The sequence below is a fragment of the Atheta coriaria genome, unplaced genomic scaffold, assembly GCF_025399875.1.
Source record: "Atheta coriaria isolate IRGN ID8LTWV9N9 unplaced genomic scaffold, Caltech_Dcor_3.1 hic_scaffold_1_pilon, whole genome shotgun sequence".
Taxonomy (NCBI): Eukaryota; Metazoa; Arthropoda; class Insecta; order Coleoptera; family Staphylinidae; genus Dalotia; species Dalotia coriaria.
Window position 1 is genome coordinate 2,442,406 of NW_027045443.1, and position 24,840 is coordinate 2,467,245.

Genomic DNA, 24,840 nt, shown 5'->3' on the forward strand with positions numbered 1-24,840 from the left:
GATCCGAAAATCTTATCACACATCAGCGCATTACATTACATTGCATCAACATTACACATACATTCAATAAATGCGTGATGAAAAGAATTTATTCCGTATTATTTTGACTGGTTTTCATACAATAGTTATTGTTGCTTGAATACTGAATCACTACGCGATATTAAACGCTGGTAGCAGTTAATATCGGGTTTTATGATTGATGGGCGTTCACCCAGATATTTATTCGGTTTTTTTGGTCGAACTTTCCTGGTAACCACTTCACTAGGCTCCGCAAGGATGAATTCCACTCGCATTCTGCCCATGTTGATGCGTCTCTTCAATTCGCCCTCATAATGCATTCGTAAATTGTGCAGACGTTCCTTGCCTGCTCTTAATTTATCTCTTTTAGACTGGTTGAGTTTTTCAAGGTCCTCGATCGCTTGCATAGCGTTTTCCATGTCGATCAACAGACGGTCTTTAGTCAACAGACCATTTTCGTCCTTTAAGCGTTGTGTTTCAAGCCGGTAGAAATCTCTTTCCTGCTTCAATTGATTCATTTGTTCACGAATCACTGTTTTCGCTTTTTCTTTCTCATGCAGCGTTTCTTTGAGAATCGTAATATTCTGTTCGGATGCCGAACACTTTTCTCGAACATGCGCCAATGATTGTATTGCATTCGTGCACTTTTTTCGCAAGCGCATCAATTCGTCATCACGCTCTTCGATTTTATCCAGGTTGCTTTGATTCTCGATTTTCATTTGCTCAAATTCTATAAGAGTATAGTTTTCGCCAATTTTGTCCATGGCTTTAATTTCGTTGTTTTTATACGTGACTGCATTACGAATCGTGATGTGCAGCAATCGCAGGTCTCGCAATTCATCAGATTTCGTAATCTGCGCGCTGATTAATCGATCAATGGTCTTCTCGGAGATCTCTTTGCCTGTTTTTGAGCTGATTAAACCCACGCCGATTTCAATCTCGTGGTTCAACAAGTTCTGAAACGCAGTTTCAGCTCGGTTGCATTGTTTTTCTTTGACATCACGTAATAAAGTGACTTCTGTAGTTAATTCCCTTTTTTGGACAACATCAATTTCTTGAAGCGATGCGTAGTTATCCAATTTCTTACCGTATTTTATAATCGCCTCGTCTGGATGTGGTGCTTCTTCAAGAACATGATCCATTTTTCTCTTCTTGAAATAATCAGCCATTTTCTTATGCAGAAAATTATTGAGGCGTTTCACAGCTCCGTATTCCACCATAGCATCCATGAATTTCTCAAAATAGGGCATTCTATCCAACATGGTTGGAGTGGACTCTTCAGTAACCTCAGTTTCTTCTTTAGCTTCCTCATGATCAACCTCCAGGACAAAATCAAAAGATTCTGTTTTTCTTGCTAGGAGAGTGTCAGAGTTTGCACTGTAGGTATCATCGGCGGTGGGATCATACTGATAATCCACCAACATGCCTAGATCAAGGTCTAGATCAAGGTCCAGGCCAAGATCAAGCCCCATGTTGAAACCGTCGTCGGTTTGTGGATAGCGTTCCGGAGGTGGTTTCGGAGGAGCCGCGCTGATGTCCAGAAAAATATCGCTGCGCTTATCAGACGCGACCTGTGGTGTAGGTCCGGTTTCATTAGTCATCTCGGGGGCGGTGGTGGTCCCATGAGTAGAGGGATCCTCATCCGGTGGCGGTACGTAGGTATCAGTTGGAAGAGATGTGATATCAGCATAGGCTGTATTGGAGCGTACTTTGGTTGTGGTAGGGTCAAGGGTAGTGACATTGGTAGGTGTTGTTTCGTAGGTGAACTGTGCTGTTGGTGTACGTTCGGATGAATCCATGGTTTAAAATTTGTGGAATATTGTAATATTTTGTAAAATTGTGTAAAAATGCTGTGTATAGGTATGACTTTTAATATGGGGAATAATAATAATATTGTTTACCATAGCAACCATCAGATAATTTGATTTTTTCGAATTAAATTTAAAGCTTTTGATGTTTTTATAAAGATCACACGCTAGGCCAACTCCACATGGCATTTGATTATTTCGACAATGCAACAACTTGCTGCTCGCTTCCCGTATAGTTGGGTTTAGTGCACCCCTCGATGGGCGATGCGCTCGAGTTGAAAACCACCTATTTAGCGATTGCACAATGCATCGTGCGCCTCAAGCACCCCTTTAAATACCATCGGCTATTCAGTTGTTTGGTGGTTGTAGTCCGAGTTTGTATGATTGTGCGAATGTGTGAATTGCCAAAGGAGGGTACACGAGGGTGGAGAGCGGGCGCCGCTTGTCGGAGATGTCAATGTTATGGGTACTTATGCCGAGAGCGTGGCTTATCAATTAGTTACCACACTGACGAGATGGTGAGCGTGCGCCGATACGAGCGTCGTGTGCTGGATAAATTATAGGGAAGCGCGAAATGCGCGATTTATTAGGGTGTATGTTTGCATGGCGGTATTTATCGCGGGCAATTTATTGTTTGCCAAAACAAGCATTGATTATGCTATGATTTGCTATGAAGAATAAGAAAAGATATCATTTTTTCGATGATTTTTCTGTTCTTTTTGTTTATTTCCGCAAATATTTAAGTAATTATTCGCTAAATTGATATTTTATCACTGTAGCAATGTCTTCGAAGTGCTTTAATTGTCTGAAAATTAATATTTTTGGTTTTAATCAATTTATCGCAAATTTTACGAATAAATGTTTTAAATAACTAAAAAAGTCAATAATAGAATGGTAAACTAATAAAATTAATAGCCTGTTAAATTCATGGGAAATGCAAATCCCATCAACACTTATGATAATCTAGTTGCAATGCCTCTTGTGGTACCAGACCTAATCTCTTTCGGGGTACCCCAGCTATGGGGTGCGCACCGCGTGATCTCGTATCACACACTTGATTAACTCGCCGTGGTTCGGCCGTGATTTATTGTATTCGTGTGTTTGCGATGTAGCATCCGCCGGTCGCCCCCATGTGAACATTTCCGCGATGGGTGCTCGAGTGCAAAGTTGTGGGTATTTATGTGGTTATTTGCTTTGCGCGAGTGGCGCAATGGGACCGGCGCTGATACTATGAAGTGGTTGCAGTGACCGTGACAAATCAATTACAAACAGACTGCATGGGTACCAACAATATAAACAAACATATACCGAATTATATTTATAGAAAAGAAAAAGATTTTTATGGGATTGTTTATCGGATTTATTCGTGAAATTTGAGAAAATTTATTTTAAGTGAAAATTCAGAAGTTTTTCACAATTATTCTAATTTAAAGCAAAAAATTTGTTTAAATTTAATCATTATTGATTTGAAATTGAATAATTTTTAAATATTTATGACTTAATTATTTATAATTATTCATATTATTTCCATTTGCATAATTGCCGATCAAAAATCCATACTCGAATGTTTGGATACAAATCTCACGCTGTTCGGTGCCGCGCAATAAGGTATAATTCGCTTCCAAACAATTGCCCCCGGGCATCCCTTTCCGCTACGCCCGCCCCGGCTTATTGGGGTGTATGATGCTGTGGAAATTAGGGTGGCCGGAACAAACGCAAGGCCGCGACGACGCGCGGCATACGCCGGCTTTCTCACATGCCGCGTGCCGCGGCGCTTAACTACAGGACCTCGGCGACAAATCACCGCCCAAACCGCGCGTCCTTTCCGGGGCCGCCGGGGTGGTTTGCAAATCGTGTTTGACATGTGTAAGTGGCGGGCGTTCGAACACGTGCCCGTCACGCACAGGCTCAGAGACAATTTCAACAACTATCTGCGCGTATAACTGACGCATTATCCAACAGATCTGTTATATTTTAAATAAGTCAGCAATAATTTTAGCAATAGCTAATAATAATAATAAAATTATATAAATATTCAATAGATTTCTTCTCGTAATCATAGTCATTGTCATTGTCAACGTCTGGAAAATATTGACTTTCTCTCGGCCCCCGCTGTGTTTTCGGCTGATTTTCACGTTTCGGAGTTTTTCCACTCGTGGCGTCTGCATTTGATGTCCTGTCAGTTGCAAACCCACCTATTCTGCAAAATCCATTAACTCATCCCGCACTTTCTTTGTACTACTACTCCAGACTCCCTCTGGAGTCGACCAATGAGCACATACGCTTCTGGCAACCCCTAGCCGATTGGTTACTGCACACGGTATGAACCCTCCCCTTGCTATTGTACACCAGGATCAATTCGAGTTTGGTCCTGCGTGCTGCATCCTCCTGCCGACTTTTTCATCTCTGGTCGTGGGCGCGCATATAAAGCCAAATCCCCGGGGTCTTATCAAATCATTTCCTGTTTGGTCGTCGTAATTGAATCTTCGTAATCATATTAATATTAACGTGATAGTAAAAAAAGTTAAAAATGAGTCGTCACAATTCGCAACTTCCTGATTCTTCGTCATCTCCGCCAATAAAGTAGGTTTATCTTTAATTTTCTTCTTTTTAAATAAAAATTGTTGTGGTTTACGTGGTTTATAGTCTTCAATATGGATACAACGCCCAGGATGACCTCTCCGAAGAAGAATTATCCGAATTACCAAGTTGTGCGTTTGCATCTCGTGCTTCTAGCAGCACAAACTCACTGCAACATCACTATTTGTCAAATATGCATCATTCGAATGGTATTTCGCTTTTTTTTTACTAAATTACTAAATTTCAAAATGAAAATGATTTGTGTTGTGTCAATGTAGAACCGCATCAAGTCGGCGGCTCGTCTTTGACGGGCGGCGGCGGCGGTAATGGCGGCGATTACTATTCCACCTCACCGTATCGTGTCCAACGTCATGCCGCCAACATCCGCGAGAGGAAACGCATGCTGAGGTCTGCTATAGGACCCACCGGGTACTCTTTAAACAAGACTTTCACTTTAATGTTTTTACTTTTTGAGTTTCGCTTGGTTTTTTCGCTTCCTCTGAAATTTTTCGATGTTTATTTGATTTTTTTCATCAATTATTAGATTATCTAGCTTAGCGTTGTCGATTTTTTTTCATATTTATATTTGTGTGGGATGATTTTTGGATAATATTTGTATTGTTGGTTTTTGTACTGTTTGGTTTCTCATCCTGTGGTGAACTTTGTGATGCTAATTTCGAGTGGTGATTGTGCAGCAGCATAAACTCGGCTTTCGACGAATTACGAATGCATGTACCGACATTCCCGTACGAGAAACGCCTCAGCAAAATCGACACTCTTCGCCTCGCCATTGCATACATAGCACTCCTTCGCGAGGTCCTCACGGCTGATTGTGATCCTCTCACTTACGTTGAAAGGTGTCTACGTGGTGAAATCAAGGCTGAGCGTGCCAACTGGAATACAAGTGGTAAAAATTTCATTCGCCGAATTATACTCAATCGTAACATAATCGTATTTGGTGGTGATTTGTGGCAAACAGATTTGACTGCGCGTCTATCGTGGATCAATTGGGAAAATCTGGGCGTGAACCCGAATCGACGCAGCGCGCTCACTTCCCTAGCGCTTTCTTCAGACAATCTTCACTAGAAATCATCCTAATGTGTAAATATGTACAGATAAACATCGACATAATTTAATAATTTAATGGTGCAATAATGCCGTGAACTTATGGATAAATTAAATTTCGAATTGAATAAGAATAATTAACGTGGTGGTTATTGATCCAAAAAGTCCATACAGCAAACTCCCGTCTATTTTGAACATCCCCAATGCGTTGAATTCTAACTTCTGGTGAAAATTGTGTAGGATCAGTGAAGAAATTTCCTAAAAATCATAAAATATAATCAAATAAACATGATAACTCTTTACATTTTACATTGTGTGATACATCTTGGCAATATCCTCGGTTTTCTTTCACGAATTCTTCAAATTTGTTCAAATTCTGTGTGAAATCATCGTTTGTATCATCCACCAAGGTACAGGGCAGTATAATCTCAACTAGTCCCGTGAAATAAAACAAATCCAACAGTATTAAAATATAAATTTCATCAATCACAGCGTTTTCCGCCGCTGTTTGATCATTGTCCTCGCGCTGAATCCACAGACACACGGCGAATGTCCAGCAGATCATTTGCAGGGACAGTATCGGTATGGTAATCAGCACGTAGAATGCAAAAACGTGATTGATTCGTTTGCCTTTTTGCAATAGCTCGGCGTATTCCAGCGCGCATTTCCGCATCGACGCGCTTGTCACTCGCTCGTTCCGATTCAACTTGCGCAGATTGTAGTGGAAATCTTCGACGAGAAAGAAGCGCGAGAAACGTGTTACCTTCAGGCGTGCAATCAGCCGTGTCATGTTTTCCATCTGTTGTAGAACACAGGCTGACCATAGGAAACTCGTCAGGTTGAATATGGATAATGTTATTGCATACAGAGTAACTTCACAGGAAAAGTTAAAAATCGCTGTGGAGTCCTTTAAATAAGGTTTAGCATTCAGGACTTTAAGAATTACATAGAAAAGCAAAAAATTGATACCGCATCCTGTAAATATCCGTAGAATATTTTTACTTGTCTTTGAAAATTTCGCGTTTTTGAAAGTATCAGTTAAACTCTCGTGTCGATAAACCATTAATGAAAACCCAGTCCATATTATAGTAATCATCAGCGGGATATCCATAATACCAAGAAATATCATGATTGTTTTGTGAATAGTGCCTTTCATGTTATTCTCATTCAAAATACTATTTTCACGTTCAATTGGTGTGAATCTCACAAAAATATACAAAATAATATAAAAAATTGCAAAAGATATAAAAACACTTTGATAAATTCTTAGTATCTTCTTGTTAGCTATCATTTTGTGCACTGTTGCTACAATCAGAGCTACAAACTGATTGTACTAAATATAATTGAAATGAAAATCGAATGCTCTTTGTGTATCATGCATGAATAATTAATTTTTTCAATCTGTTACTGCAAGCAATCAGTAATCAATTGGATTGTACTGCGATAAAATCTTTTATTCAATCAGAAATCATAACATACATAATACTATTGAAAAGAAACATTTCTACAAATCAGCGTTTAAAATCTCATCGAAAAAACTTTCTTTGATTCGTTCCAGAGCAGGTTTTGCATTTCTACCCAACATTCCCTCCTGGGTATACTCAGGTTCCAGGCAGAGTATCTTCACGGCTTCTTCTAATTTCTCAGCTGCTTCGTTTAATTTCCGTTTGAGTTCTTCCTTTGTAATCACTGCGTTTTTGTATAAATTCTTCGCGATGAGAATTAGCGGCGCGTGCAGTTCATACAAGATTAAACCTCTTGTTCGTGTATATCCCGGTTCAATAACATCTAAATTCTCTAAGATCTGCATGCATAGCTCAACTTTTCTTTCAAGAAGTAAATCCGGCAGGTCTTCGATGATGTATCCGTCTAGTTTTCCATACATTTGTGCTAAAGATAGCCTCAGCATTGTATGGTAAGCATTTCGCGGATGCATCACACTTCTGTATTTCCGATAGAGTGTTTCTCTTGCTTCGATTGCTTCAGCTGGCTCTTCGACGTTCGCATCCACATTATCCAACTCCATTTGGATAGCTTCATATACCCTTCTGACTGCTGTCGCTTTGGTACGGAAGTCACAGTGGGTGCACTTCCATTCCGCTTCGAAATTCAACGGCTCCGTGGAGATTAACACGCCATTGTCGCATTTGGAACATTTTAGAGTACCTAGATGAGTGCCAAGTTCAGTAGCGTCTTTGCATCGCAAGCAATCGCAGAGGAAGTATTTTGATTCTTCCAGATAAGCGCGTCGGACCAGTGTGGGAAGGATGGTGTATGCGTAGCTAGAATACAACTCTTGGTCTTTTTTTAGCGGCACACTTGTACGGCACTGAACTTTCAGATCTTGAAAAATTGTATGTGTTGTATTGGCCACGCAGTTATGAGAGAGTATTGCAAGATTCGGGTATAAACAGCGAATGGAATAACCGCCCGTAGAAGGATGCGCTTCAAAAGAGTTGACGTCCAAGATTCCACAAACTCTGTGTATTAACTCTTCAGAGAAACGGGTCAGTTTGCAAGGACCACGAAGATATTCCACCACGTTGTTCTGATTGAACGCCCAGATTGGTTTCGATTTGCGAATTTCACAGTGTGATTGCATACAGGCTACTTCACTATCCCAACGTTGTTTGTTTGCTTCCATTGCCAATAATACTCTGAAATTTTTTATGTTTAAAGTGTGTTTATTAGCATTATGGATTGATATAATTACCTTAAAGGGGTGATACATTCAAACTGTAAGCAAATATCGGTGGGATCCGCCATTGTCTGAAACTTAGCACCGGATTCAGCGAAAACTTTGCATTCGTTGTTTGCATGTGTTGCATTTTCTTGGCACTGGGCGTTGCACACAGGCCAACTGCATTTGCTACAGAGATAGCTGCAATCCACCGGGAGGTAACATCCCAGGCACATTGGCGGATGCCCTAATAGAAAATTTCATTATTCTCCGATGTTTTTTTACTCGCTTGTCTTTAATTTACCTGATTTTGGACCATATGCGAATGGTTCCTCCTCAAAAACAACATCGCCAGCTTGTAGGTCCTTTGACGCAGTAGCGTACCGCCCCACTTTGTCGTTCTTTAAAACTTGGAGGCAATTTTCCGGCATAATTACAACGTTTTGTCGACGAGCGTCTCAAATTTCTCCCGCACTATTTATGAATACTTATTACACTATTTTTGGAGCAATCCAGTTCGAACTGGAGTGAAACAAACCTTCAAAAAGCGGTGTCGGTTGTCTTGAATCAGTTAGGATTAGAAATGTTTGTAATTCGTGGTGCTGGCCGTTTTATAACGTCCGTCGGCGCGTTCCACTGCCGATTGCGTTAAAAATAGCCGATGCGTTGTCTAAATATACAGCAGAAACATTTCGATAATTCGAGAAGATGCTCGAAGCCACTTTGATCGCCAGCATTTTTATGCACCCGGAGACCTTCGAGAAAATTTCTAGTTCACATACGATAGACACAAATAACAAAAAAATAGAGAAAGGCGTTAGAAAATGTGGGTTTACTGATTGCTTTATTGGTGATTTCGTAAAAGTGTTCATCGTTCTTTAGCTTAATACAACCGGGCTAAGACTGCGATGCTCTTTCAGACAATCGATGCTACAAAAACGGTTTGAGGAGTACTCGAAGGGTACCTTTCCGCTCATGTCGCAGCCGCAATAGAAGCATCTTGAAATCACGTGCCCTTTTGCATCCAGAATTCGCCGCTCAGCAGCTAGGGCACGCTTCTCCCGATCGGACAACATCGCGAATCTCTCCCGCTCGTCCTGTTCGCCCTGCTCCGCTAATCGGACACGTTTGTTGTCCTTATTTCGTTCGCGTTTCGCGCGTTTCAACTCACGCATTTTCTGTCGTTTCGCTTCGATCTGTTCGTCAGACAATGTCTTCACCAGCGGTATCTGGGCTTTCGCGTAGTTAAACATACTCGGATTCTCTTTCGCAAAATTTTTAAAGACTTCTCTGGTTGCACTGTCTTGGGTCATGGTATAAGGCGTTTTATTTGCCGAGTTTTTCGCGCACACATCAGCACCGTGTTCTAATAAAATTTCCACAAAGCGTGTCTTTTTAGCCTCCGCGCAAAGATGTAAGGGTGTGCTACCAGAGTGGTTTATTTTCATTGCTATAATTTCTGGTTGTTGTAGCAGGAAGTTCTCAAACGCGGTATCGTTGTTAATCGTCATGATTTGCTTGAATGAAGCACGCATATCGTTTTCAAGACGTTGGCGCGCTTTATCCTCCGCTATCCTCGCTTGGTGATCTAAACGCGTTTTGGATGGTGTTTTATTTTTCTTAGTTACACGTGTATTTGTGAAAGACAACGCGGAGTCGCCAAAATCTTCCAAGGTGTTTGCTAGATTGAGGGCTTCCATTGACTCATATATATCAGCCTCATCATCCGGTAACGCTTTGCGTTGAGACTCTTGCGGTGGGCCTTCCAGATGCACTGGATCTGCATCCATCGGGCAAGGTAAAGGACGCTCCGTACCTTCACGAGATTTAGCGCGGTTAATCGATCGACTTTTGGATCTGTTACGTCTATTCACGACCTTTTCATTGGCAGCTTCAGTTTCAGTGGGAATGGCTTCAATGGATTCTGAATACGAATGATACAACAAAATATAAAATCATAAGTTTGCATATTAATTGTTTTCCTGACTTACCATAAATCGTAATGCCTGACAACAGATCGTGCACGCGTTTGACTTCTTTGAATGTAGCACGTCTTGTAGGGAAAGGAATGACTCTGAGTCTCTCATCGCTTCTTTTTAAGATAGGATTCTTCCCGCCGAATAATACGCTTTTATTAAATGGACCAGGTGCACGGAATGGAATAATTGCGCATTTTGCCAGCTCGTCTTTCCACGCGTCCAGAATCTCAGTAACGTGCTGTATCATGGCTTGCTCGTTGTACCTGCGTAATGATGCACCAGCGCTCTTCGGCGCCGAAGAGCCACCTTTATTGTCTCTGGCGCTTTGTGAACCACCTTGTCCTGCACGCACAGTATAACAGTGGATAGTCTTGTGTAAAATCGGCACACTACCATCAAATATCGCCCCGGCAAAATGCCCGCCACCTAACATCAGAACACACCACTTGGTATTCTTTAAACTAACCAAAGATTGTCTCAAATCGATGTCCCGCTTTTTATCCGCCAGCAGACATCGGTACATGAGGATGGCCTGACCCTTATTGCAAGTTACATACACGCGACCCTGATTTTGAAGCAAATACGTCGACGACTTGCGTTCTTGTATAGATTCCTCCGATTCAGACCCGGAAATGCTAGATACCTCTATGGATATAAACAAACAAAATAAATATCTGCAACACTTTTTGTATTATGAGTGAAACCACCTTCTTTCTCTTCGAACTCGGTTTCGGTTACTGGCGATTGTCCGTTAATGTTCCTATGAAGGTTGTACCGATGCCAGTCCAATTTGTAGTGATTGCGTTGTTTCTCGATGCTTTCAAACTGAACTTTGCATATGGAGCAACTGCACTGTGTCCGTTGGGTACCACTGCCGCTGGCCACTGCATCTTCAACTGGATTGCGCACATCAGTAATTAAGTTTTCATTGCATGATGCGTCCTCGAGGTATTCCACAATGCGTGGGTCGGACTCTGCTAGCTCTTGGAAAACTTTGTCGAACACCTTGCCCACATCCATGGCGGATGGTTATAGGAGATTGAACACTTTACACTGAAACAAAATCGGAAATTACTCGCTGTTTTATACTCTACCCCTCCATTATTACATGCTTTTATATCCGCGCACGCTCAATATTAATAATAATCGAAAATTTCGGTTAGTCAAAAATATTTATTTCAAAAATTTAGTACAAATGCCAAATTTTTCATTCCTATATACAGTTTTTTTTTTATCATATATACTAGTTATTATCATCATTTACTTAATAATATGAATGAAAACAGTATAGCAATGTTGTGCAATACTGGCCACTTAAAACTAGACACAATAAATTAGTCACTCTTTCATAAAATCTCCTTAATATAAAATATATGTCAGTAACCTAGATTAATTTAATCCTAGGTTGAGAATTCTATATGCATGCCAGATGCATACATGTAATATGTGACCATTCCACCTATGAGCAATGCAAAGATATAACTCAGGTGGAATGCATGTCCAGAGGCTTTCCTAAAATATGAATTTAATTAATTAAAATATCTCTGAGTGAATATCCAGAAATAGTTTGATTTATACTTGAATTTTTGTGGTGAAAGTGGTGATGGTGGATGTACACCAGGTACATCTGAGTCCAAGTAGACAGTCACCCAGGTGAGGTAGGTTGTCAGCAAGCCACAGACAACTGGCAGCCAGTAGCTGCTGTATTTCACACTGTTGCGATAGACATGCTTGAACATAAGCTGACCATCATCAGCCAATTGGTCAACTTGTGTCAGCTTTGTCTCAATGACCTGGTGCCATAGAGTGTTTCCTGGAGAAATTCATCAGATACACATGAAAGTATGCATCTCAGAGAGTTATAGAAGTGTTATGTGAACACTTACCGTATGTGTGCAGAAGTTTTGCAACGATAACACTACACGAAACGGCAATGCCGTAGAGCGCCCAACGTTTTTCGGTTAGAAAAACGCGCGGTGGTGATGACATTGTGATGCGTGGCGTAATTAGGCGATTTTTTTTAAAGAAAGGTAATTGCGAGGCTTACCTTAAAATTTCGCGCCGGCGACGGAATGAGCCAGGAAAAGTTCGACTTGGAATGCCACAAAAAGCATACGATGTTTGACGTCTTCCTGTTTGACGTAATGGGGCAAAATGGCTGCCTGAGGGAATATATTAAAAACAAAACATTAGGCGAATATATTTAGTAGGGATGAATGAATTCATTTTCAATATAAAATGTTTAATTATTATTATGTATTAGTTATAGTTTATACCTGCAGAAGTGTAGCATATGTTAAACTTTCGATTAGTGTATAAAAGGTTGCATACGTTGAAGCAGCAATATTGCACAACTTTCGCCAATTTTGATGTATTACTGTGTAATAACTAACAAAATCAATCAATGAACAAATGAAAAAAAGTCATCTGTCAAAATATAAAAATGAGCGTTTGCTGATTAATATCACGTATTTCCTTAGTTGAATTGTGTAATTCTACTGATTCGGCGCACAAATATAGAGAATTGCGCAAGAATTACTAGACTTTTTTTCATTTTGTGTGCGATTTCATTAAGTGTGGATGGGGTAATAATGTCTGATATCGATGTAAATGATATGTGATAAGTAGATACACACTTATATTGTTTTCCTGGAAATTAGTGATGATTTCGGATTCTTTTCTTGTTGTTTTATGTGTGCGTTTTTGCACCGACGATGTTACTGACCAAAAATGATTTGAAAGAATGATGTTTGACATTAGAACAAAAATGGGTAAGTTACTGGGTAATGACAAAAAACAACGAAAGAATATGTAATTTATATAAATGATCGTGTCAAAACGTAAAAATGAAGAAATATCTCTTCCCGATTGATATTTCTGTATTTTTTTTCTTAGAGTGAGTAGTTGTATTAACCAGTATTAAGTCATCGCGCGTATATGAAAAATTTTGCAGAAATTGGCTTATGTATTTAATATTATGTTCATTTTATGCGTTTGTGAGTGTGCGATTATACCTGAATACAAAGGGGTTGATGCGTGGTATTTTGAAAGACACTTACACTATTTTCTTGCAAATTTTTGCTCAATATTTCCGTGATTTCGATGAATTTTAGTGCCGACGATGTTACGGATCGAAAATGATACTAATGTATGTTATTTGACAGAAACGCTGTTATTATGCTTGAAACAAAAGCAATCATGGCCTGCTTGGATCTAAAATAGTTTCAAAGTGCATTGTTGAATGTTTGTAAATTTGGAGATTGCTGTGGAATGATAGAAAACAAAAAAAAGCGCAATTGAAAAATATTGATGTGTCAAAATTAAAAAATCAAATCTTATTAATATCTTTTACTGATTTTACAAGGAATTTACAAAGAAAAATGTCAAATTTGATTGACTGGTTATATGTGTATTGTATATGAGGCTTGAATACTGGCGAAAATTAATTGCAGTGCGTTTGAATTATGCAGTAAAGATAACAGATAAATGAGCACTTACTCTGATTTGCTCCAATTCCGTGGTGTTTACTCTTTTTATGTTGATTCTTTAATGAATAAAACACATTTTCGTTCCGGCGATGTTACTGACCAAAAATGATTGGAATGTTATGTTATTTGACAAAAAAACAAAAGTCAGAGCAATCTAGATTTTGAAATTTATTCATACGTCATCAAAACGTAAACATGCAAAAATTTTTAATTACTGCAAATTTGTATCGTGCAAAAAGTTAAAAGACACTTACACTGATTTACTGCAGAGCTGCGATGGTCACTGTGGATTTTCTATGGACAGGATGAATATTTCGTGCCGGCGAAGTGTCGAGTCAAAAATGATACTAATGTATGTTGTTTAACAAACTTTGTTATAATATTTGAAACAAAAGCAATCATGGTTTGCTCTGATCAAAAAAAAATAATTTCAAAAACAGTTTCAAGCGTAGTTCTAAAATGATTTCATAGATGGCGATGCGATGCACATATCCACATTAAATAAAATTTATTTGACACAGTGTTAGAAAATAAGCAGATATCAACATTCAGGCCAAATTTATTACATTGAATTTCCAGTAATAAAGTTAATTTACCAGCCGGATATTTAAAATGTATCATGAAACAAAAAATAATGCGAATATTTTGTTTATGTTACGTCAATCAACAAACGACAGTTATGATTCTTACATTTTAGTTTTTACAATGTGTTTATGACTGTTCTACATCTTTAAGCAGTTATATTTTTAAATAATTGATTATAAAATTTTCAGTTGCAGGCATCGTTTTATGATACTTATACAACCAAATGTACACCACCACACTGTGAATCGATGTCTCTGGGATTCCGTTTCTGCCGAATGCAGCGGCGGATTGAGTCGACCTTGGTCCCCGCAATCCCCACTGCCCACTCTTGCGTCGTTCGCTGGCTGTCGCTGTTCGATCGCTTGCGCTGTTTTGCTAAGGCCGAGCGCGTTCAGTTGTGGAGCGCAGGTGTGATCCGTTCTCCGTGTGCGCGCTATGGCATTCCGTCGGTTATGACGGATGTCAGACCAATTTCTCGCCGCATTTGCATCAACGCAACACGCCTGTAACCCCTTCGTGCAGTGGGCAAATCTCGACGAACATTAACGACGTGCGTGGAAAGTGTGTGGCCGCGCTGTCGAGTTTTCTCCGAACAGACGAATAACGCAAACGGGCGTAGCGTTCGCGATGGCGCGCCCTGGGAACGCCGTTGCTTCGAGGCCGCTGCTGCTGGTCGTCGGCGTCTTGTGCTTGTTCTCAGAGGTAAGTCCATTCTTATAAATCTTGAATTATTAAACTACAACAGCGAGTTATTCGCACTTGCAAAATGTCGTTGATGTCAACGCGCGCCGCCATGTTTCTTTCGTTTTTGCACGATCATATGATATTCCTCGCAATTCTTACGACCTACGGGTTTGATTCTGATTAAACGCTGTGAATTGGAGTCGTGTTTGCTGATTGTGCAGCGAATCGAGGTTGGCGTGTGTAGAAAGTTTTTGTTTTTATTAAATACACGCGTGCTATTAATGCAGCAGGGCATTACAGTGATGTGCGAATGTGCATTTCAAGAACAAAAAACGGGCTGATTCCTCGACCCGTGAAATAAAACACGAAAATAGCCTATTTTTACTCGGCACTCGCAAACTCATGTGGGCCGTGAATATTTCGAGCAGTGAACGTAAACAAATATTGCGTGGAATAGCATTCGCGAAATCAATGACAGAGCTTCATCCGAGAATGTTTTGTGGATCATAGATTATTGTTTATAACAATTTACACATGATTGAAGATCCATACTAAAATGTTAAACGTAGTTTCACAGTTTTGAGCTATATTTTAACGATAAATAGTCTCAAATGTGCAAATATTGCTATTTTTAACTTGTCAATTAATTATTCTGATGTTTACTTGTGTCAGTGTGCGAATGGCACATTATTTTCTTGAATTTTTCATTATATAAGCCAACATTTGCGTTTTGAGCAATTGAAATCACTGCTTCCTCACTTTTCCTGGCATATCATCATTAATAATTATGTTCAGCGTCATTTGTCCTCAAAAATAACAAATATAGGTCGATTAGAATTTCGCAGATTGTTTATAGATAATTCTGCCACAGCGAATAGATAAAATCTGTTGCCACAATGTATCATAGATAATTTTGTTTTGTTTGGTTTTTTTGGTGCATTACAACGAAATCAAACCAGTAATAGAACTATTGTTACGGAAGTTCGATGATTTATATTGATTGTGATATGCTAATACCTTATATTTCAACCACAAACACGTATTTTATGACGCACTGATAATTTCTTTAGCGTTTTTTCCAGAAACAGAATTAACTTGGGAGAATTTGGTTAAATTCGTTTGTAGTTTCGTGCGGTCGTTTACCTGTTCGCTTGTTCCAGTTACCCGAAGTATTCTGGCATTTAAACCGAACTTTATTTCGTGAGCTTCAAGGAGTAATTACTCAATTTACCAAAAGTGCACAACAACGACAAAAAACGCACTAAATACTAGCTCATTATGTTGGTGTATCGAGGATATCAACAAATTTATTCATGTTTTCGTTGTTTTGCGCACATTTTTATCACTACAATTTGGCGCAGTATTTTTTACGACAGTATCATTAACGATAAGCAATATTCTAGCATTTTATCATCGAATATATGATCTAAAACTTTGTACTTTTTTGTGTGGGTACCATACATACATGATTTAGCTTTGTCATCGTTTTTCTGTTATCAATTTATTAGTAGCGGCACATGGCATGAAAAGAAATCGTTTAATTATGAAAATTCGTCCTGTCTTTTTTCTCTTCTATGGTATTTTCTCCACGGTGTCGTGTTCGATGTTTGTTTGCTAGCGATGACAGCCTAGATGATGGAGGTGTCGAAATTATTCAATTTCACAGAACTGTGTTTTTGTTTGCTTTGATAGCTTATCTTCTACAATAACGGAATTTTATCTGAATCGTAGGATTTTCAGCCAAACACAGCGAAACATCTCTTAACGTTTCCTTTTTATGACTGCGTATGTGGGTATTTCTATCATTCCGGTTATTCACACTTCCGGTGGTGCAAGTGCGATCGAATTCGTACGCCGTTCGATGCACATTAGACATTTATAGACGTGATAACGCATTGGCCAGTCCTTGACTTCGAAATAGCTCCCGAACGGCGCATTAATAATAGTTCGGCTTGGCGCCCACCGAACCAACAAACTAACTCATGTTCATGAACACACAGCACTTACTCGAATGTGTTTTGGTACACTTACAGATTCTGACGTCCGCATGCATAATTCGCGCCTGCTTCAACTCGCGTTCAATTCCATCGATCTCAGTCGAAATCGACGCTTGAACTTGTTGTCGCTTGATATAATTGTTTACATCGCAAGCTGCCCTATCTCCGTACTATTTGCTGTTTAAAGTTTCAATTAGTCATAGGCGTACATTGTTTGCGTTCAATTTTATGGAAACGCTATCAGGATGTAATGCAAATCATGAGAAATATACATGTACGTCATTGCGACCGTGTTTGCGTTTCAAGTAGGACTCGAAAACAACTTGAAATTTATGAAATGAAGACTACTTCTAGTTTTTCTAGCACAATATGTATTCCCCTATCCGCTTGCACAGCAGTTTTATGAGTTCGCTCCCTCTGGGGATTCTTTTGACCCACATATGAATTATTAAATGAGTTTTGTCTCGTGTCGCCTGCGTCTTGCGGTCTCCTGTCTGTCGAATGCTCCCTCCACAGCTCTAATTCGAAAAAAGCTCGGCGTAAATCCTTGTTACCGATTTGTTTGGCTTCGCTTTCGTGTTTGAACTTCGTTTTTCTCGGCGTTTTGGCGTCGCCGCATAACATCAACATTTTTACAGTGTATTTACTTGTATTTTTAGGCTTTCTAGTCGTTACGTCTCTTAGATACTTTCCTTATTGCATTATCGTCGCGGTTGTAATACTCCACTATTCTGGTTTACAATTCACGTGCGCTCTTCCAATTCTATGTGTAATGCAATCAATTTGCAGAAATATGGATATCACGTTTCGCGTCAGCTGCGACTGCATAAAATATGCATTTTTTACGTCAGTGTAAAACTGCGAAACAAATAATATTTAGACTAGCTGCATCCAACGTCAGCGAGTTTGGCTCTAAAATTAGACATAATATTCAGCTAGTACATTTAATTTTGGGACGATTAACTAATGCTTCTATTAATTGCATCCTCGACACTTTTATTGCGCAGTTATTTTATGATTCGCTCAGCTTTCATCTGCTTTAATCATATTTACTCTGTTTAGTTGATGTCTAATCAAATTAGCTCGTGTGCAGAAGGTTTTTTTGGCTGCATTACATCGAAATCATCGTATCGCCGGGCTTATAACTTGATTTTGTCGTCGTCGGTTGAATTTGTTTGGTATAACTAGTTTTTTTTTCTATCAGATTAGGTGATAGTCATTTTATATCAACTTTTTTTCCGTGTTGGCTGGAATAACACATTACGAACGTCGCAAAAAAGGTTTTATAGGCGACTATAAAGCGAATTCCATAATTTTCAAACCTGTATGACACAATTTTATTAGAATTTTATTGGAAATGAGTAGCATACTTCTGGAAATTTTTAATTTTATTCACTTCACTTCCTAGGTTGTCAAATTTTAAATTATATTTTTTTGTTGCTAGATGTGTTAAAACAGAAGCAGTTTTACTTTCATACATGGCAACTACTGACTCATGTGTCCACACAATCGATTCATTCATCAAATGATTCACTCTTCGAGGGTTGAACCCGAGTATTCTTTACGTGCTCGTAAATGTTTTTGACTTGGTCATGTTGTAGCTCTGCGCTGACCACAAGGTCGTTGCGAAACGCTCAACGACGCAACACATTAGCATCAGCATGAAAATTAATGCGACGTTACAAGTTGTTTTGACAAACTGCTAACTTGCTCACATGCGGCCAATACGCACCGCAAATTTTATACAGCACGCAATCCACGCGCCTACGGGTGTAATTGCACAGCTGCATCGTTTGTCTGCCACTGCAATTGCAGGTTGCAAAACTCGCCGGCGATAAAAAAACGAAATTGCATTGACTCACGGCGACGCGCGAGGTTGCCGGCGAACCTCCAAAATCACACACGTTCAACTTTTTCCTCTCGCAGCGTGTGCAGTACATAGGTACATAACATTGAACTCAATCCGAGTAAAATGTTTCGGACTTTAGTTGATGACTTCACCTTGATTTTATTAAATACGTTCATTAGTTTTAAAAGGGTTGTTTAGGTGTACACGACAATCGTGTCGTTTTTAATTGCGTTTCTCACATTCCGGCTGGCGACTAAAAGCGTTGCATGATTCGTGGGCACATGTGAAACGCTCCGATGGGACCGAAATCAAAATCAATTAACATCAATTTAACCTTTGTGTTCGCGTTTGCTTACGTTGTGTCGGCCAGCGCCACTAATAACTTATAAATGCGCTCAGAAACTCGATAACTCGAGGAATACTTAACTTCATCCACTGAGTGTTTTACAAACTAGTAGCGATCGTGTTTTAAGTGGTTTGACAATTGTTTTACAGCGTTGATACGCTGGTAACTTGCGGTGGATCGATGACGACGAGTGTTGAGTTATCGGGGCAAACGTGTTCGAACCTTTAACGGCCAGTAATGAACTTTGATTTGATTCGATTTTCGAGTCAATGCTACAAAGTTGTGTGCGTTGGCGTGATGTCAGTCACTGGGTGACACTTTCTCAGGGTTGCCAGCAACGCATGCCTCTGTTTTCTTATATGATTATTATTTAAAGTAATCATTTATTGCTTGCTTAATGGCAGTGCGAACTCTGCTTCTCATGGACGTACACGCAATCGCAATCGTGACGATTGTGAAACAATAGTCGACTTGAGAGATAAAGGCATACGCTTATCAGCGTTATTAGTCAGAAATTGACAGTATTTCATTCATTAGTTTGTTCGTTATTCGATTTCTCGCGAGTCTAGAACATTGAAAACAAATATGTGTGCTTTGCCATCGAAACAAATACTTTGTTTGAGTTTGATAAGGGTCGATTGCGATTACACACTTTACGATATCAAAGCGTAAAAATAAATTTATTATTATTGTCGTCAGGTGTTCGCACCGTCGATTTCGTCAGTCGAATGTTACTGAATAGTATGTAAGTGTTGAGCAGTTAGTAACGTTTTATTTGATTTTTTTTCGTATTTTTGTAACATTACTCCACGTTGAAATTGAGACTTCTGTATATCGACTAATTGCCCCACGTATTTCAAGGATACGTCGTAAATGTCGGCGTCGCGCCTGATGACAGGGTATTATGCGCAGCAATGGCGCATTGTAACCAGGAAATGAGGGCGACACGCGCGCCCTTCGTCTATGGCCCTATGCCAATGCGAAACGACGTGAACTTTTGTCGTGTTTTTATGACTGGCGCCAGACGCCGGAAACTTTACAGTTAATGATTGTGCAGGGAAAATTTCACTTGCAAATTTCACGTTCAGCTACCTGCATAGTTCTTTTTCCTACAGATCACAATCTTTTGACCGTTTGGTCTAAAAACTTTTCGAAATTTTATCAAATTCAAGCACTTCCGAAACATAACGAACATGAGTTGATAATACGATTGCAAAAAGACAAGCTTTTGACATTGATATAGTTTCATGCATGCGGATTAATAAAGTAATGACTCATAAATGAATGAAGGTAATTACTCAGGATCACGAAGAACAAGGAAGAAAACAGCAGTAGTGTTGTGGGAGGCGCTCGTAATTGTATTGATCATGCATGCTAAACAACTAACTAAGTTTAAATGTATTAAAGAGGCTTTCAGAAGTATTAATGATGCATTGTTTTTTGTTGCACGAGCTGGAACTTTTTTTGCACAGCGATACCTCAACCACAACGCGGCCAACTCAACAACCGGAAGCATTGGCTATATTTTTGATAAAATTGCAATGTACAGACGGAAATTTGTTAATGATTTGTAATGCGTATTATTCATGTTTGCAAACAATTGTCATGTGATTTAATATCTACTCATGTTCATCATTCGCGAGTCGTAAAAAATAAGTTGCTGCATAAAAATAAACATTTGCAAGTCATGCGATTATGGTACTAGATTCCATTAGCATGTTTTTCTCAAATGATTGTTTATTCGAAATCCAATCAACTAATACTAATGATTTCTTCAAAAATCTATTAAGTATTAAATTGTGGATCTTATTATGTGTGAATTTGACTTTGAATAGGTTTGTAGCAAAAGTTACACAGCACTTTTTACGTAGCACAAGTTCAATTGTTTATAACTTTTTGTGCAATACTCTTATCGACGTAATGTTTTCGCAGTTATGTGCAGAATTTAAATTAAAATGTTTTCTTAAACGAATATTAACTATAGCAACAATTGTTTTGAAGTTACTTAAATGTTTAACTATTATTTTTGCACCGTGTTGGGAATTGGTGCTATTGTTGCTAGAATGACGTTTTAGTTGATTGCTTTAGTTTGCCCGGCCCCTCTACTCAAATAAATTCTCTCGATAAAATCTGGAATCCATAGATTTCCCGGACTTCGACTGATATCGCGTGAGTTCAGGTTGTTCTATGGAAACTTACTTAATTGAACGTGTTTCCCATTTGGGGCGCGTTAGGACCTCCAGCCTGATTTTAGTGTCAAACTCAGCGACACAAATGTCACTAATTCGAGATAACAATCAGCGCCATAAACTCACACACGAATTATTTGTGACAAGTCGAAATGACTGCATTACCTTGAACTGCAAAAAGTGTTTCGAGCAGTTTTCACGCTCTAAATTTTCCATGTGACCAACATTTACATATTTAATCATTCGTGTATGGTATGGACTCTGTTCCTAGCACTAAAAAAAACAACACGAATAAATGTAATATTCACAAGTAGTGCGATTATTATTTATTACCGCCTGAAAGTATTACTAAATAATTTCGATATCGGCCCCCCAAGTTTCGTTGAATATATAATTAGAATGCGTGTTGAAAATATAAGATACGTGAGAACAAAGGGACGACGTAATTGTTTTAAATTATTGATTCTTCAGGCATATGATGGTGACCTCCTTATTCAACTCAAAAGTAAAACTGCGTTTGTCACGTTTCATGTGTGACGCACTTTCAACACGCAAACATGCAACACTAATGCGCAATATTTGTGCAGCGTGTAGGAATTTTATGTGAATATTCGTGATGTATTAAGAAATGTAAATCCTGATGGACACTGGACATCTAATATGTCTGCGGTAGAATAACAATAACAACAAACTCATAAGTAGGTAAAGCGAGTATGTACGTGTTGTGAAGAATTTCTGCGCATGACGTTTTCGTAATGTATTATGTTACATATCGCAAGAGACACAAACAACAACACGTTATGTAGGTATTTTGCGCAGTATCGCGTGAAATTACATAAGGATTGAAATTTCTTTCCTAGGCATGGAATTATTTATAGATATTTGCTAGAAAGTCTGGAAAATTGTCTTCAATTTGATACTATTCTGTGGTAATTGCAAGATAGCCGAGTTATCTAAAACGACAGTTATTACTGTTATTATTAACTCATTGCCGTCTGCAGCAATTTATTCAAGAATGCAGTAAAAGACTGCGTATACACGAATAATGAAGTATTTTGAGATTGCGATCATTTTCTCGACGGTTACTCGTCCTTGAGTGAAATGCGTCTGCACATTTCCAGCATTTCTATTTTCAGCTGCTCTGAGAAAAACCTCCATTATAATACTGATTAATCATCGTTAGTCGTATTTAGCTGGGGGTTTGGAGTAGAAATTCTTTACTTAGACTTACTCATGATCAAATTAGATTAAAATTAGTTGAGATTATGTTAACTTAAGTAAAGGTAAATTAAATTGAGTTGTCCAAGGTGGACACTGGAGTTGCAGCGGTAGGGGTTGTAAACTTAACAATTTCGTTCGCCCTCGAAATGCACATTGCGTCTTATATCAATTTATTCTCATATTTTATAACTCAATGCAATTTTTTATCCTCCATGTTTGTCTTTAGGTCCTCACACAACAGAATAACACCGGTCATTGCATCTGGTACGGCCAGTGTAATAAAGGAGCTGACGGCAAAACCCAAAATTGTGTTTACAACGGCACCGCCAAGACACTAGACGCTGCTGGAGTAAAACTCTTAGAAAAATGGTGTCCACATCTCGCCGCAGAGAGCCACGACGTATGCTGCGATACAGCGCAGCTCGTCACCATGGACCAGAGCATCAATATGGCGGCGAGTTTCCTCAATCGCTGCCCATCCTGTATCACCAACCTGGTATCTCACTTTTGCCACATTACCTGTGGCCGCAACCAGTCGGAGTTTCTTGACGTGGTCTCCACTGAGAAGAACGATAAGGGTCAGGAATACATCACAGAGATGGACTTCTACGTTCATAATGATTACGTGGAGGGCACGTACAAGTCATGTAAACAGGTGAGCGTGCCCAGTACAGGACAATTGGCTATGGACTTGATGTGCGGCACTTGGGGCGCAATCAAGTGCACCGCCATGCGATGGATGGATTTCTTGGGCTCGACGAAGGGTAATCCATTCGTGCCTTTCCAAATCAACTACATCAATTCATCGCAATCAGAGGGACAATACGAACCGTTGAATCCACGAGTAGTACCCTGCAATCAAGGAATCAATGTAAGTCAATATTAATGTGATTCAATAAACGAAATTAATAATTGATTTCTGTGCGGGTATAGGAAAATACATTGCCATGCACATGTGTGGATTGTGAAGAGTCCTGCCCAGCGCCGCCACCACGCCCGGCACCGAATGGTCCATTCATAATCTTTGGATCTGATGGCTACGCTGTTATCATGTCCATCGTGTTTGTTTTGGGCTCGATTTTATTCCTCTTCGTCACGTTCGTTTGCAATCGTTGCACATCAGCTGGTATGTACCTACATAAAAACACAATGAAAACAAACACATACGCCGGAAACACTTCAACCAGATTTAAACACAGATTAATTAAACACCGAGGAATGCCTATCACCTGACGAACCTAACGAGTGGTGGGGTTTTGGTGGTTGTATTACCCAGGGGACGGAATTAAACATCGCGTTTGATCATTGAGATTGGCGTGATCGATAAATCCGACACCTACTAATTTGCATTCGGTAGCACATCTTGGTGTTGAACTAATCAGAGTTAATTTATTTATTTATTAAATATAACAACACGCCACTCCCCTGATGGTGCGTGATAAGCGACGAAAAACACGAACAAATGTGGTCGCATTGGTCGCATCACTCGCTTGATTTTAATTTATTTTTTGGTTTTTGGTTGTTTGCAGCTTCAGATTATTCAGATTATTATTTGACCAATACGTATGATGTTGAACTTTACGATGAAGATATCGGAAACGCACAAGGTAGACTCTCCAGCAAGTGATAACTGCTACTAGCGCAATTAGACATTTGTATAAAGTATCTAAACTAAACTAGCTGAAAAAAAACAAACTCAAATGCAGTGCGCAAGCATATATACTTCTACGTTCACAGGGTCGCTTTGTGTTGTGTGTTTCTTTCTTATTTTATTCAATTTGTTCTTCAAACTACGAACAATCTCTCTTTTTGGTTTTTATTTATGTCTGTTTTGCACAATTGCAATCGGGAAGAGCAAATCTCACAAGATTCTATTTATTGGTCGAAAGTTTCTGTACATATTGACTTATTAGTTGCAAAACTACCTCATACTACAGCCAAATAGTAACAATAACATCATGACAACAAATAGATAGCAAAAAACACTTACCCACAGCACAATAATTAATTTCACTAACCAACATTTTGCGCAATTTGGTAATCTACTAACAGTCTAACTGATACTAATGGGTATGCATCACTTTCGGTGTTGTAAAATACACACTAGATGCAATTTTATGTGTTTTGATCAGCAATGATCGCATAACGCTTTGTTACACTTAGAATCGAAGTTTTGATCGTGTTTGATTGACTCTAAATGGTGTTGGGGTGGTTTGCAGTGGCGGGATTAATCCGTGATCGCAGTAGACGACTGGACCATCATGCATCATCTCGTTCCGCACACGGCGACAGTGAGGATAGCCCATTACAACAATCGAAAAGATCTAGTATGTGATCTTTGTATGCCCTCT

General features: G+C 39.2%; 7 protein-coding genes across 20 annotated transcripts in view; 2 read left to right on the plus strand and 5 right to left on the minus strand.

Moving 5' to 3' along the window:
• Npc1a (Niemann-Pick type C-1a) overlaps positions 1–24,840 on the plus strand; it is a 37,958-nt gene that overhangs the window by 7,729 nt on the left and 5,389 nt on the right. For 2 of the 5 annotated variants that reach the window (XM_065300626.1, XM_065300691.1), the window contains exons 3-7: positions 14,398–14,905; positions 22,716–23,360; positions 23,423–23,615; positions 24,019–24,096; positions 24,709–24,816. In XM_065300626.1, coding sequence (XP_065156698.1) covers positions 14,831–14,905; positions 22,716–23,360; positions 23,423–23,615; positions 24,019–24,096; positions 24,709–24,816 — 1,099 coding nt within the window. In that variant the 5' untranslated portion in view covers positions 14,398–14,830. The remainder of the gene's footprint in view (positions 1–14,397; positions 14,906–22,715; positions 23,361–23,422; positions 23,616–24,018; positions 24,097–24,708; positions 24,817–24,840) is intronic. The other 3 variants (XM_065300840.1, XM_065300765.1, XM_065300914.1) reach the window with 3 other exon arrangements.
• Positions 63–1,889, minus strand: LOC135790909 (coiled-coil domain-containing protein 96-like). The gene has a single exon (XM_065301231.1). It carries the CDS (start codon positions 1,815–1,817, stop codon positions 126–128), a length of 1,692 nt encoding a protein of 563 aa, XP_065157303.1. The 5' UTR covers positions 1,818–1,889; the 3' UTR covers positions 63–125.
• Fer2 (48 related 2) lies at positions 4,074–5,582 on the plus strand. 6 transcript variants are annotated; one of them, XM_065302081.1, is made up of 5 exons: positions 4,074–4,409; positions 4,473–4,615; positions 4,685–4,835; positions 5,102–5,313; positions 5,386–5,582. In XM_065302081.1, exons 1-5 carry the CDS (start codon positions 4,357–4,359, stop codon positions 5,490–5,492), a joined length of 666 nt encoding a protein of 221 aa, XP_065158153.1. In that variant the 5' UTR covers positions 4,074–4,356; the 3' UTR covers positions 5,493–5,582. The 6 variants fall into 6 exon arrangements, with proteins under 6 accessions (XP_065158153.1, XP_065158235.1, XP_065157876.1 ...); XM_065302163.1 differs by having other exon boundaries at positions 4,685–4,814; XM_065301804.1 differs by having other exon boundaries at positions 5,102–5,582.
• On the minus strand, positions 5,583–6,627 carry LOC135793580 (uncharacterized). Its single transcript, XM_065304596.1, has 3 exons — positions 6,474–6,627; positions 5,782–6,404; positions 5,583–5,729 (listed from the first exon to the last, which is right to left on the minus strand). Exons 1-3 carry the CDS (start codon positions 6,625–6,627, stop codon positions 5,583–5,585), a joined length of 924 nt encoding a protein of 307 aa, XP_065160668.1.
• On the minus strand, positions 6,905–8,802 carry LOC135803854 (SET domain-containing protein SmydA-8-like). The gene is made up of 3 exons (XM_065317570.1): positions 8,456–8,802; positions 8,185–8,398; positions 6,905–8,128 (listed from the first exon to the last, which is right to left on the minus strand). Exons 1-3 carry the CDS (start codon positions 8,580–8,582, stop codon positions 6,976–6,978), a joined length of 1,494 nt encoding a protein of 497 aa, XP_065173642.1. The 5' UTR covers positions 8,583–8,802; the 3' UTR covers positions 6,905–6,975.
• Positions 8,977–14,006, minus strand: LOC135803824 (tRNA endonuclease ANKZF1-like). Of its 5 annotated transcripts, XM_065317540.1 has the most exons (6): positions 13,873–13,891; positions 13,629–13,713; positions 12,178–12,292; positions 10,838–11,183; positions 10,143–10,775; positions 8,977–10,075 (listed from the first exon to the last, which is right to left on the minus strand). In XM_065317540.1, exons 4-6 carry the CDS (start codon positions 11,148–11,150, stop codon positions 9,030–9,032), a joined length of 1,992 nt encoding a protein of 663 aa, XP_065173612.1. In that variant the 5' UTR covers positions 11,151–11,183; positions 12,178–12,292; positions 13,629–13,713; positions 13,873–13,891; the 3' UTR covers positions 8,977–9,029. The 5 variants fall into 5 exon arrangements, with proteins under 5 accessions (XP_065173612.1, XP_065173619.1, XP_065173602.1 ...); XM_065317547.1 differs by lacking the exon at positions 13,629–13,713 and having other exon boundaries at positions 13,873–14,006; XM_065317530.1 differs by lacking the exons at positions 13,629–13,713; positions 13,873–13,891 and adding an exon at positions 13,190–13,318.
• Positions 11,531–12,119, minus strand: LOC135793591 (ADP-ribosylation factor-like protein 6-interacting protein 6). The gene is made up of 3 exons (XM_065304606.1): positions 12,017–12,119; positions 11,709–11,943; positions 11,531–11,642 (listed from the first exon to the last, which is right to left on the minus strand). The coding sequence occupies exons 1-3, from the start codon at positions 12,117–12,119 to the stop codon at positions 11,531–11,533; spliced, it is 450 nt and encodes a 149-aa protein (XP_065160678.1).

Bases quoted from the DNA above. Each gene is read 5' to 3' on its own strand.
- LOC135790909 (XM_065301231.1), bottom strand. From the start codon at position 1,817: ATGGATTCATCCGAACGTACACCAACAGCACAGTTCACCTACGAAACA.
- Fer2 (XM_065301804.1), top strand. From the start codon at position 4,357: ATGAGTCGTCACAATTCGCAACTTCCTGATTCTTCGTCATCTCCGCCA. The intron at 4,410-4,472 runs GTAGGTTTATCT...CGTGGTTTATAG, and splicing joins TCGTCATCTCCGCCAATAAA to TCTTCAATATGGATACAACG. The intron at 4,836-5,101 runs GTACTCTTTAAA...GTGATTGTGCAG, and splicing joins TCTGCTATAGGACCCACCGG to CAGCATAAACTCGGCTTTCG.
- LOC135793580 (XM_065304596.1), bottom strand. From the start codon at position 6,627: ATGAAAGGCACTATTCACAAAACAATCATGATATTTCTTGGTATTATG. The intron at 6,405-6,473 runs GTAAAAATATTC...TAATTCTTAAAG, and splicing joins CGCGAAATTTTCAAAGACAA to TCCTGAATGCTAAACCTTAT. The intron at 5,730-5,781 runs GTAAAATGTAAA...TATGATTTTTAG, and splicing joins GCCAAGATGTATCACACAAT to GAAATTTCTTCACTGATCCT.
- LOC135803854 (XM_065317570.1), bottom strand. From the start codon at position 8,582: ATGCCGGAAAATTGCCTCCAAGTTTTAAAGAACGACAAAGTGGGGCGG. The intron at 8,399-8,455 runs GTAAATTAAAGA...ATTTTCTATTAG, and splicing joins CGCATATGGTCCAAAATCAG to GGCATCCGCCAATGTGCCTG. The intron at 8,129-8,184 runs GTAATTATATCA...AAAAAATTTCAG, and splicing joins GAATGTATCACCCCTTTAAG to AGTATTATTGGCAATGGAAG.
- LOC135803824 (XM_065317547.1), bottom strand. From the start codon at position 11,150: ATGGATGTGGGCAAGGTGTTCGACAAAGTTTTCCAAGAGCTAGCAGAG. The intron at 10,776-10,837 runs GTGGTTTCACTC...TTATATCCATAG, and splicing joins CGAGTTCGAAGAGAAAGAAG to AGGTATCTAGCATTTCCGGG. The intron at 10,076-10,142 runs GTAAGTCAGGAA...ATTCGTATTCAG, and splicing joins GTCAGGCATTACGATTTATG to AATCCATTGAAGCCATTCCC.
- LOC135793591 (XM_065304606.1), bottom strand. From the start codon at position 12,119: ATGTCATCACCACCGCGCGTTTTTCTAACCGAAAAACGTTGGGCGCTC. The intron at 11,944-12,016 runs GTAAGTGTTCAC...GAATTTCTCCAG, and splicing joins AAAACTTCTGCACACATACG to GAAACACTCTATGGCACCAG. The intron at 11,643-11,708 runs GTATAAATCAAA...TTCATATTTTAG, and splicing joins CTTTCACCACAAAAATTCAA to GAAAGCCTCTGGACATGCAT.